Source organism: Pristis pectinata, chromosome 2, assembly GCF_009764475.1.
Source record: "Pristis pectinata isolate sPriPec2 chromosome 2, sPriPec2.1.pri, whole genome shotgun sequence".
Classification (NCBI taxonomy): domain Eukaryota; kingdom Metazoa; phylum Chordata; class Chondrichthyes; order Rhinopristiformes; family Pristidae; genus Pristis; species Pristis pectinata.
Window position 1 is genome coordinate 133,344,042 of NC_067406.1, and position 12,751 is coordinate 133,356,792.

General features: G+C 41.6%; 1 protein-coding gene across 1 annotated transcript in view; it reads right to left on the reverse strand.

The window, feature by feature from the left end:
- The window catches only part of nrg1 (neuregulin 1), a 365,600-nt gene extending 353,107 nt beyond the window's left edge, over window positions 1-12,493 (reverse strand). Inside the window, exon 1 of the mRNA XM_052045975.1 lies at window positions 12,415-12,493. Within this exon, the coding sequence (XP_051901935.1) occupies window positions 12,415-12,421 (7 nt within the window). The 5' untranslated portion in view covers window positions 12,422-12,493. The remainder of the gene's footprint in view (window positions 1-12,414) is intronic.
- Window positions 12,494-12,751: the final 258 nt, after the last annotated feature.

Genomic DNA, 12,751 nt, shown 5'->3' on the forward strand with positions numbered 1-12,751 from the left:
CCTTTGAAAGTGGTGCATTCCAGATCATAAAAATTCACAGCGCCACAGAAATACTGCCTCATCTCCCTAGTGGATCTTTTGCCAATTATCTAATATCTGTGCCCTCCTGCTCCTGTCCTCCCTGCCAATGGAAGCAGTTTCTCTTTATTTACTCTGTCAAAACCCTTCATGATTTTGAACTCTTCTAATAATAAATATTCCCTTAAACTTCTTTGTTCTGAAGAGAATTATCCGCATAATGGAGAGCATTTGTCATATTCAGAATGGCCCATAATTTACTGTCAAAATAATGGCAAAGATAATCATGCTTGCCATTACTTGGATGGAAATGCACCAGTGACTTCAGGCAAAGGCAGATACAAAGTGAAAATTGGAAATCCAGAAGTTGTTTCTGGTACATACTTTATGTCATTGTCAGGGTCACCATTGAAATGCATTGAACAGCAGGGATCTGTTGCCCTGGAAATTCTATCATGTAGTGCATGTTTTTTTTATTGATTCAAAGTGCAAAATCAATGCGTTCTTCAATGTATGCATGGAGAAACTGATTCACCGGCCTCCTTGCTATGTGCATGGAAAACATGCAACTAAAAGCACTCTACTCATGTAATTCTTGAAATTACACTGGTCTGGATTTCATCATGCTTCTGCACTGCGTTAGGGCAGTAGAAAATCACTCACATGCAGTCCCAGAAGAAACAGCTGCAGGTTCCATGCATAATTTAGTGCGTGTTTTCACATGTAGTTGCTACTCTTCTGTATTTGTGCAATGGAGACAAACTAAAGCCCACTCTGGAAGCTAACTGGAGGCATGGAGACACAAGAGCCTGCAGATGCTGGAATCTGGAGCAACACACAATCTGCTGGGGGATCTCAGTGGGTCGAACAGCATCTGGTGGGGTGGGGTGGGGGGAAGGAATTGTCAAAATTTCAAGTTGAAACCCTGCAGCAGTCCTAATGCAGGGTCTTGAAATGTGTACAATTCCTCTGCCCCACAGATGCAGTTCAACCTGCTGAGTTCCTCCAGCAGGTTGTTTGTTGTTCTGGAATATAACTCTGGTCCAAGTCAACTTATTGATATTGATCAATGGATATTTATTTATTAGTCACACGTACATTGAAACACACAGTGAAATGCATCTTTTTTTCGATACTGAGAATGTGCTGGGGGCAGCCCGCAAATGTTGCCACTCTTCCGGCGCCAACATAGCATGCCCACAGCTCCTAACCTGTAAGTATTTGGAATGTGGGAGGAAACCGGAGCACCCGGAGAAAACCCACGCAGACGAGGGGAGAATGTACAAACTTCTTACAACTTAAGTGCCTATTTAACATTGCAAAAAGTATTAATCTGAACTAACTGTGACCACACAAACTCTCAGGTAGTGCAACATAATGATATGCAAATCCTCAATCCTTCAGCATTTAAATACCACAGATGTTTAAAAATGTTGCATTTTAAAGTCATTTTCAATGAATTTTTTTCCCTGTTCAATCTCTTTTTCTCTCAATTTATTTTCCTTTCAACACCTAACTTGACACTGACTTCACCTGGTCCATCTTACATTTCCTTCCCAGTCCTTACACTATTCATTTCACAATCCTTCAGGTTAATTGGTTAAGAAAATACACAATTGATTTGTCTGTTGACTCATGTCCTAGATTCTCAGTTTTCCTTGGCTGTAAGATTATCAAATAACTTTCAACAACTTGCTACACAGAACATTATCCAAAAGCAAAACATTGCATTTGCCAAGTTAACAGCAGACTTGGTTAGATTACTAATACACATGTCACAACTAACTTGTACACCACAAATCCGATTATCTGCCTCTTTGAAGAATGGTACTTTGGCAGACATTTGGCAAAGATCATGTGTGTGGCATTCCTCAAAGTAGCCTGTGGTATCAGAAAGGTGAAGGGCCATAAAGTATGAAAACCATTTAACGGAAATGTGTCATGTTTTGGCTTCTGACTGAGGTCCAGTTGTTTTTCTAATTGATGCATTAACTTTAAAGAAAGGACTTACATTTATATGTCATCTGTCATACCTGTGAATGTTGCAAGGCTTTTTTTTGGAGCCAATAGATTTTTGATGTTGTGTGGAAGTATTGTCCTGGAGTTCAGAGGGGTGAGGGGAGATCTCATTGAAGCCTACTGAATATTGAAAATAATGGATAGAGTGAATGTGGAGAGGATGTTTCCATTAGTAGGAGAGTCTAGGATCAGAGGGCACAGCTTCAGAATTAAGGGACGTCCCTTTAGAACTGAGATGACGAGGAATTGCTTCAGCCAGAGGGTAGTGAATATGTGAAACTCGTTGCCACAGAGGGCTGTGGAGTCCAAGTCATTGGGTGTATTTAAAGCAGAGCTTGATAGGTTCTTGATTGGTAAAGGGGTTAAGGGTCATGGGGAGAAGGCGAAAGAACGGGGTTGAGAAAAGAAAAAAAAGAATCAGCCATGATTGAATGGCAGAGAAGACCCAATGGGCCAAATTCCCTAAATCTGTTCCTATATCTTATGGTCTTATGGAAATTGAGAAACCCGTTTGCACGTAACAGCTGACTAACCAGAATATCAGTGGAACTGGTTGCGGGAAACACATGAGCTTTCCTAACTTAACTCAGTGCTAAAATGACTGGAATTGATCCTTTCTGATAATCTCTCTGAATGAGAATCATCTGATTTTCTCCATAAGCTGAATGAATTTACAATCTCTCAGAACTGTAATAACTTTTAGTCACTTTCTCACTTGTCTGATCTAACACTTTGGAAAGTATTGCAACTTGGCAGCATTAGTAACGATATACGTAAATATTGTTTTGCAATTGAAAAACAAATATTCAGGGAACTCATTTTGTACTTTTTTAAAGTGGTCTGCACATGACAAATGAAGATTAACATTTTGGTCAGTGTTCCCACTGTGTCAAAACCCATCATTTGCCTCCAACAGATTTTGTCCTGTCTCTCTAACCAAGTACCAGCCACTGTAATTTGGTTTGCTGCATCCGTGAATGATTTGTGTCTGCTGAGGTGAATATTAGTTAGTTCAGGGGTATTCCTCTGGTGGAAATGCATCCTATCACCTTGAACTAAATACAGAATTACTGGTTATTCATGCATTACCTTAGTAGATCCTTGCGGGATGCACACTAACAGAGCACACTGACTACAAAAATAATTTGTTGATTATGCAGCATTTTAAATCATTTTGTAAATGGCATTTGATTTTTCTCCCTTTTATTCATTCAAAGACACAATGCAATGCAACACATCCTGTGTAAATGAAAATCAAAAAAATCTTCATATGCTAGAAATTTGAAATTAAAACACAAAATGTAGGAAACACCTTATGCAAGACCTGTTTCTCAACTGCATGGTAATCTATATTTAACCTGCTCATTTTTGGGATCTGGACACTGGAGGCAAGGCCAGCATTTATTATCCATCTCTAATTGTCCAGAAGGTGGTGGTGAACCACTTCACCAGTTGCTGCAGACCTTTTGGTACAGGACATTCCAGGATTTGAACCCAGCATTGATGAAGGACTGTCAACATATTTCCAGCTCAGGATGGTGTACAACTTAGATGGGGAGCTGCTAGTAGTGGTAGAGTTGGGGGGTAAGGACTTTCAATGGCAGGGGGGTGGGAAGTAACTCAACTCCTAATTACCTTGCTGCACCAGGACACCTCGTAGCTCAATCATTGAAATGTTGGCCCCTTACATTACATGATGAGCAGTATGTGGTGTTTACAGAATACAATTAGTCCATTACGCCCAACAGTCCACACATGCACCTTACCACCTTCTTTCATCGTACATACCTTCCTACCTCTTCCCATCTTGTGTGTGTGTGTGTGTGTGTGTGTGTGTGTGTGTGTGTGTGTGTGTGTGTGTGTGTGTGTGTGCGCGCGTGCGCGCGTGCGTGCAGTTTCTCCTTAAACAGATCCATCCTATTAACCTCAACTGCTGCCTGAGGTAGAGGCTTCCACATTCTGACTACTCTGGAGAAAGAAGTTACCAGTAAAGATTCTGTTGGATTAATTACAGACTATAGTTTGGAGCATGCCCACTAAAGGAAGCATTGTTTCTACATTAGACTTCAGAGGAGAGCAAGAGAAGGAATAGAAGTTGTCTATGGTCACTTGTGCATCCAGCTGCCATCACCCACACACCTAGCCACCTGGGTTTCTCCTCCCTTGGTCTACTTTTTCAATCCCCTCCCCCACCAGGTTCCATCCACCTATTTTTTTCCCTTACCTGTTTCCACCTATAACCCATAATCTCTGTTTCTAAACTCTCCCCCTCCCCCCCTGCATCCCACCTGGCTCCATGTGCCCATCATCCCCCACCTCACCTGGTTCTACCTATCACCTTCCAGCCCGTCTAACCCCTCCCCTCTCACCTCTTTACACTGGCTACCTTTCCTCCACACTCTCAGTCCTGATGCAGAGTCTCAATCTGAAACATCGACCATCCCTTTGCCTCCACAGATGCTGCTCAACCCGCTGAGTTCCTCCAGAAGATTGTTTTTTTTGCTCCAGATTCCAGCATTTGAAGTCTTTTGTGTCTCCATAGATGGACTCTTTATATGATGAGATGGACTCTGACCTCACGATCTACCTTGTTGTGACCTTGCACCTTATTGCACTGCACTTTCCCTGTAGCTGTGACACTTAGAGTAAAGTGTACTTTTATTGTTTTTACCTGTACTACCTCAATGCACTCTGTACTAACTCAATGTAACTGCTCTGTGTAATGAATTGACCTGTACGATTGGTATGCAAGACAAGTTTTTCACTGTTCCTCAATACAAGTGACAATAATAAACCAATGCCAATACCAAATACTTGCAAGAATATAGATTTCAGCACTCTCTATCTTTATTCTTTCACCTCCTGTCCCTTCACTGCCCCCCAACTGCTCACAATGGCACAGTTAGCAGAGCTGCTGCCTTACAACTTCAGTAACCTGGTTTCAGTCCTGACCTCTGGTGCTGCCTGTATGCACTTGGCACATTCTCACTCTCCCTTGCAGCCTCACACCTTCCTATAGTGTGCCAACCAGAAATGCACACAATATTCCACCTGTGACCTATCCATTACACTTTAGAAATTTGTAGCATGACTAGCTGAATGAAGGCAAACATCCTATATACCTACTACGCCGTCCTATCCATCTGTACTGCCACCTTCAGGGATCTTTGGACTTTTACACCAAGTTCCTTCTGTTCCTCAACACCTATGGCCGTGCCATTCATGAAATATGTCCTAAACTTCCCAATGCATCGCCTCATATTTATCAGGATTAACTTCAATCTGCCACTGCCCTGCCCAATTTACAAGCTGATCAATATAACTCTCTAGCCTTAGACTACCCTCCTCACTACTAACAAAACACCACCATTTTTGTGTCACCTGCAAACTTGCTAATTATGCCTCATACATTGACATCCTAGTCATTAATATGTATAAAACAAACAGCAAGGGTCCTGCACTGATCCTAATGGTATATACCACTTGTCACAGGCTTCCATAAGCAACCCTCTATCCCCCATAATGATGCAAATTTTGGACCTAATTTGCCAACTTGCCTTGTTGCCAACAACCGTTTGCATTTGCCTTCCACGTGGGTCCTTGTCAAAGGCCTTACTGACGTTCACGTAAGCCACATCAACCATTTCAACTAAATCAACACATTTAGTTCCCTCTTGAAAAAAAATCAATTAAATTAAGGTTTTCCGCCAATAATCTGTGCTGAATATCCTGCAGCAATCTCTGTTTTTCCAAGTGCAGATTAATCCTACCCTTCAAAATTGTTTCCAATAATTTCGCTTCCACTGGCGTTAGACTAACTGGCCTATAATTGCCTGGCTTATCCCTGCTGCTCTTCTAGAATAAACATATTACATTTTCTGTCTTCCAGCCATCTAGCATATCAGCTGTGGACAGTACAGATTTAAACATCTCCGTCAGGGCCCCAGCACTCTCCTCCCTTGCCTCCCACAGCAGCCCAGGACACATTTCAACAGGACCTAGGGATTTATCCACATTTATCCCTGCTAAGACATTTAATACCTCATTGTTAATCTTTAAAAGCTCTTCAATTTCACCATCCCAACTGAAATCACTCCAATGTCTTTCTTCATAGTGAATAGAGATGAAAAGTATTCATTTAAGACCTCAACCATTTCCTCTGGCTCCAGACACAGATTGCCCCTTTGATTCCCAAATAACCCCATTCTCTTACTTATAAAATGCCTTGGAATTTTCCTTATCAGCCAATGACATTTTGTGGTCCACTTTGCCCTCATAATTAATTTTTAAACACCCCCCCCCAACTCTCTACACTCCTGAAGGTCCTGTCTCCCAAGCGTCTATTCCTACTATATGTTTCCTCTTTATCAAACCTCGATATCCCTGGACCTCCAAGGTTCCCTGGACTTGCCATCCTTACCCTTCACCCTTACATTGGCCTGAGCTCTCACTATTCACTTTTAAATGACTCCCATTTCCTGAAAGTAGATTTAGCTGCAAGTTGCTACTACCAGTCTACATTGAAAGGACCTATCTAATGATATTGAAATCAGCCTTCTCTTAATTTAGAACATAGAACATAACAGCACAGTGCAGGCCCTTCAGCCCACTGTGTTGTGCTGACATTTTATCCTGCTCTAATATCTATCTAACCCTTCCCTCCCACATAGACCCCCATTTTTCTATCATTCATGTGGCTATCTAAGAATCTCTTAAATGTCGCTAATGAATCTGCCCCCACAACCTCTACCAGCAGTATGTTCCACACATCCACCACTCTCTTTTTTTAAAAATTTTATTTACAACGTGGTAACAGACCCTTCTGGTCCAACGAGTCCGTGCCGCCCATTTTAAACCCAAGTTAACTTACCTGTACATCTTTGGAAACGTACGCCTCTGTGTAAAAAAAACTTACCTCTGACATCCCCCTTATACATTCCTCCAATCACCTTAAAATTATGCCCCCTCGTGTTAGCCATTTTCGCCCTGGGAAAAAGTCTCTGACTGTCCACTTAATCTTTGCCTCTTATGATCTTGTACACCTCTATCATCCTCCTTTGCTTTAAAGAGAAAAGCCCTAGCTCACTCAACCTATCCTCATAAGACATGCTCTCCAATCCAGGCAGCATCCTGGTAAATCTCCTCTGTACCCTCTCTAAAGCTTCCACATCCTTCCTTTCAGACATTTAATTTCTGGACTATCCTTATTCCTTTCCGTAACTACTTTGAAACCTCTAGTTATGATCACCATTCCCATAGTGCTCACCCACTGACACTTCATCCACTTGCCCGACTACATTCTCAAGTAGTACCATTTATCTTATCTTACGTACTTGCGTACAGAGCTCTTCTGGATACACTTTAAAAATTTCACCTCATCTAATCCTTTCACACCAAGGTGATCCCAATTCTGTATTGGTAATAGCAAGACTCTCTTTCTCAATTTTGACCAAAGGTCCCAGTCCTGCAACATTAACTTTGTTTCTCTTTCCACAGATGCTGCTTGACCTGCTGAGTGTTTCCAGCAATTTCTGTTTTTATTCCTGAGGTCATATATAGCTGCTATTGATATCTTTTTCTTTGAACACCATGTCAATAATTCTGCTTGGAATAAAATTGTAAAACACCTGACAAATCAGCTTGAGCCTCTATGAGTGTGGGATAGGAGACAGGTATACTTTGAATGGCATGTATTCACTATTATCTCTGCATGAAATCACATCCAGGCACTTTGTAATTTAAATGTTTTTGCATGTGATTGACTAGATCTCAGGAAAGCAAATTACAGAGTTTGATATTACTGTTTTATTCTCGTGTATCATTAAGAATCCTAATTTTCCAGACCTTTAATTTAACTGTCTTTTGCTTTACAATTTGAAAATCAATCCTTAAGAAGTAGCTAACAATTATCTATATGTTTAATCGTAACAATAGTGTTTCTATAAAAATTTCAGGTGCTTTTTTTTTACTCTGGAAGACCAATATTTCACAGACTAAAAAGAACAAGGTTGTTTTTTCATTACTTGTTGGTTCCTTATATGACATCATCAGACAAGATTAAACCTAAAACCAGGAGCTTGACATGGGAGTGTGAAGGTCATTCAGTCCCTCTGGAAACTCAGCTCCGTATCCATGATTTTCCATGAATTTAAATGAATGCAAGATCAATGGAGGCAAGTTGTGATTGCCTCGCACTCTGTAATACTCATTTGGAGAATTGGCCCCAATATTCCTGCACAAAAAATCCATTATTAATTATATGCTCTGCCTAATCAGATCAACAAAATCAGTAAGACCATACAGTAAGACATAGGAGCAGGATTAGGCCATTCAGCCCATCGAGTCTGCTCTGCCATTCAATCATAGCTGATTTTTTTTAACCCCATTCTCCCGCCTTCTTCCTTTAACCATCAAGAATTTATCAATTTCTGCCTTAAATACCCAATGACTTGGCCTCTACTATCCTCTGTGGCAACAAATTCCACAGATTCACCACCTTCTGGCTGAAGAAATTCCTCTTCATCTCAGTCTTAAAGGGACATCCCTTTATTCTGAGGCTGTGTCCTCAGAACATTCTTTCCCTCCTTCATAAACAATTGTTTTCCTGCTCTGTGCAAAATCTGCATGATCTATCCATGATCTATCTCTCCAAGAGTGCTTACTGTGTTTCAGGATACCCAGGGGTAATTTAATGGAGTCTTGATAGATGGGAACAAAGTTGAGAGACAGTTCTATAACTTCCCATTGAGTTAGAGTGGCTTCACATGAGGAACAATATAAACCAACACATGAAACTTCTGTGGTATTGACTTCCTCAAAGTTTCTCCTGATGGTAACTTTTAGTGTAAATTGATCATGAAAAGTTATGCTAATCCTACACGGAACCTTGGGTCAGTCATGTGGAGCATCATGGTCTTCAAATCACATGGTGAGATCCAAAGATTCTTATAGAACTAAGAGGTTAGAATTACCAGAAAGACTGTGCAGGCTGAGAGCTTGTTTCCCAAAAGAAAGGCTGAGAAAATGATGTATTTTATTTGAAAGGTGTGAAAGAAGTGGGCATCAGGGAGAAATCCCTCTGTCCAAAATCGCAAAATGCAAGAGAGAGTATTGGCCGTCAGTTGGAGATATCTCCACACTTTCCGTATCTCTGAAGCCAATGGAAGCAAATGTCAGCAACCGAGTGCAAATGGTAGCCAATATTCTGAATGGTTTTTAACACTGGCAACCAGAAGCAATTTCTCAATATTTGGACTCGATAATAAATTCTACAACTCCAGGTGGCTCACTCTTTTTTTCTATCTTATTTTCAAAAAAGTAGGCATGCAGACAGAGGAGGAAGAGCTCGACATCATGACGGGCCTGGAACTCATTGCGGATAGAACACTCAGCAGAGTGGGGGAGGTCGGGATTGTGATCTTGATGTAGGGTCTTCACCTGAAACATCGACCATCCCTCTGCCTCCACAGATACTGCCTCACCTGCTGAGTTCCTCCAGCAGTTTATTTTTTGCTCCAGATTCCAGCATCTACAGTCTCTTGTAACTCTCATGTCTCTCAAACACATAATGGGCTTCTTAATTGTAACATTAACCCATTTGGTCTCACGTTATTAGAGTTATTACCTCTGTTCTACCCATCCCTCACCTACATCCAGTTGGTTTCTCTCTTTCCCAGTTCTGACAAAGGGTTTTGGACCAAAAACATCAACTACATGTCACTTTCCACAGATGCTGCCTGAGCTGCTGAGTATTTCCAACATTTTCTGTTTTATTTCAGATCTACATTTTTTTTTGATATTCATAAGACCTCTAAGCATCCCTAAACTTTGTAGCCAGAGCAAGTCTTAACAAATCTGTGTTAGCTATTCAGTAATAATAAATAGTTGAAGATTAAGAAATAATGCATTTAATAACAATATTATCCATTGCTATTTTCCACTGAGCCATTGAACTTCAAAGATTAACACATGCTAAGGAAGAGCAAAGGACTATGGGGATCAGAGAGTGAGAGGAAGTACCTTGCAAATACAAAATGGTCATGGCCTATTCAGAACCCTCAATGGATTAAGATATTGCCCACCCATCAAGGATTAGGCTAAAGGAAACCTTTGTGGTCATACACACTCCAATTTTTGCCAAGCAACCTGTCTGTTGAGAGCCTGATGATACAAAATCTAGTTTGCGGCATCAGTGCCCAACAAAAGTCTGACCAGAGCTTCCAGGTCATAGAGTTAGAGTCATAGAGCAACAGAGCATGGATACAGGCCCTTCGGCCCAACCAGTCCATGCTGACCACGGTGCCCACCCAGCTAGTCCCAATTTCCTGCATTCGGTCCATATCCCTCTAAGCCCCACCTCTCCATGTACCTATCCAAGTGCTTCTTAAATGATACTATTGTACTTGCCTCAACCACTTCCTCTGGCAGCTCAGTCCAAATACTCACCACCCTCTGCATGAAAAGTTGCCCCTCAGGTCCCTCTTAAATCTTTCCCCTCTCACCCTAAACCTATGCCCACTCATTTTGGACTCCCCTACCCTGGGGAAAAGACTGTTACCATCCACCTTATCTATGCCTCTCATAATTTTAAACACTTCTATAAGGTCACTCCTCATTCTCCTACGCTCCAAGGAATAAAGACCTAGCCTGGCCAACCTCTCCCTATAACTCAGGCCCTCTAGTCCTGGCAACATCTTCATAAATCTTTTCCGCACTCTTTCCAGTTTAACCTCGTCTTTCTTATAACAGGGTGACCAAGAATGTACAAGGTACTCCAAATCTATCATCTCTATTTGGAGACTGGCTAAAATTCCCCAGAGCTGTTCTATGTCCCTTCCTTCCAAAGCCTCCTGTTTGTACCTACCAGGGCATCCAACCATCTTCTGATTCCCCCAAATATCCCTGCTACCCTCTCTCTTGCAATCATTTCAAGAGTTGTTCTTGATCGTTGCAAGCTCTTCCCTGTTGCACACACCCCTCTATCCATTCTGTTAGCTGATGCTGTGGCTATGTTTTCTGTCAGATCTTAATAAAAATCAGAAACCTGCCTGTTCCATTATTGGTTGAATTTGAAATAACTAGTCCTCTCCAATCCTCAGTCATTGGCTCTGCCAACTACAGGAAGCTTTTCAGCTGCATTGAACCCTCAGGCCTTACTTTGCTTCTGTCTTACTCCTGCTTTGGGCCTTGAGACACATTAAGCTCTTCTCCGTTCAAGCTTCCATCCCAACAGGTGAGTGTGCAAACACTCGGAGAATTTCAAAGAGTTTCTTTGACCGAACAGCCAAAGGATGGTGAGAAAAACAAGTAACTGGGGAAGTAAATGGCTACTTTTAAAGAAGGGAAGAGAGATACCGAGGCAGAAGGACATAAAAGCCTTCCAGAGAAGTGGGATTCAGATGGATGAAGATTTGTCCAGCTTCTCAGAAGGCTGGTAGCCCTTCCTCACTATCATCAGGGAACTAAAGAGCAAGAAAGATGCAAACTTGGTGACTTTGATGCCAGACAAGATTCTCTTTGGAGTCCGAAACAAACCTGAAGGCACTCATAGGAACGTGGTGTTTACTTAGAAAAACAAAGGGGAAGAGGTTTGTTGCTGGTTGCCATCAGTAAATACACATGCTCCGTGACCATTTTTACTCATCTCTGCATTTCATCTCCACAGACCCAGCCTGACCTGACTGCCGAGTGAACACAACCAGCAGCCGAGGCTCGTGTGTCTGTTTACTGAAGCCAAATTTCTCCCCCGGCGTTACCCTCCCCGGCAGCTTCTGTGCTCATTAGTGTCATTGTTAAGGTGCAAAAAAAAACAAACTGCTGGAGGAACTCAGTGGGTCAAGCATCTTTAATGTCATTGGCAGAAGAATTAGATAGGAGCTGAGAGTAAAGCAATACAATGCAATGGTTTCACAGAATTATATCTGCACATAGATGAATATTAAATTAATGATAATCAAAGATTATACTTCAGCCCAAACAAATTAGGCAAACTGGAACCAGGTTCAACACTATTCCACTTAGCTGATAGGAGCTGAGAGCTGAGCTGAGAGCACAGTGTTATAAACTGGGATGTACCTTGACGGAGTGATGAAAGCCAGCAAGCAGATCATATCTACACTCTAACTTGCTGGAGTATGGGGAATGACTGGGTGGAGAGGCACTAACTGCATCACTGTCAAAGAGCAACAGCTGGCAAAAATGGACAGAATGACTTCTTTCCGTGCTGCCTGTACTGTAATTCTAGCAGACAATCACACCGAGTCTCGACAATGTATCTGGTCCGAGAAAGTTACTCAAAGGCAACATAACTGTATGTATTTTTTTTCTCAAATCAAGCAATTCGATTTCAATCTGGTGACACACTTGCAAAGTACTCACTTGTCATATGGGCATACTCAAAGGTTGAAATCCTGATTGAGGTCAACTCCAAATCTGCTTATGCATCTGGAGGCTCGCGGTAACAGATGTAGGCAGCTGCAGAAGCCAAGATGGGAAAAGAAAAATCAAAAACAAAATCAATTAGGTTTTATTTTAACCCCTTTTTCCTCAGGCCATGTGTTGTTGGGCCTGTAGCACCTATGAAACCTAATTGACAGCTAGTCTTTTGGCCAGTGATGTTAACAATCTTATGATATTACTTCTCAGGACCATGGAGCAGTCAGTTTACTTTCCAGTCTGGATGTGCCTTAATGCAGGGAGTCTCTCTCTTTATAAA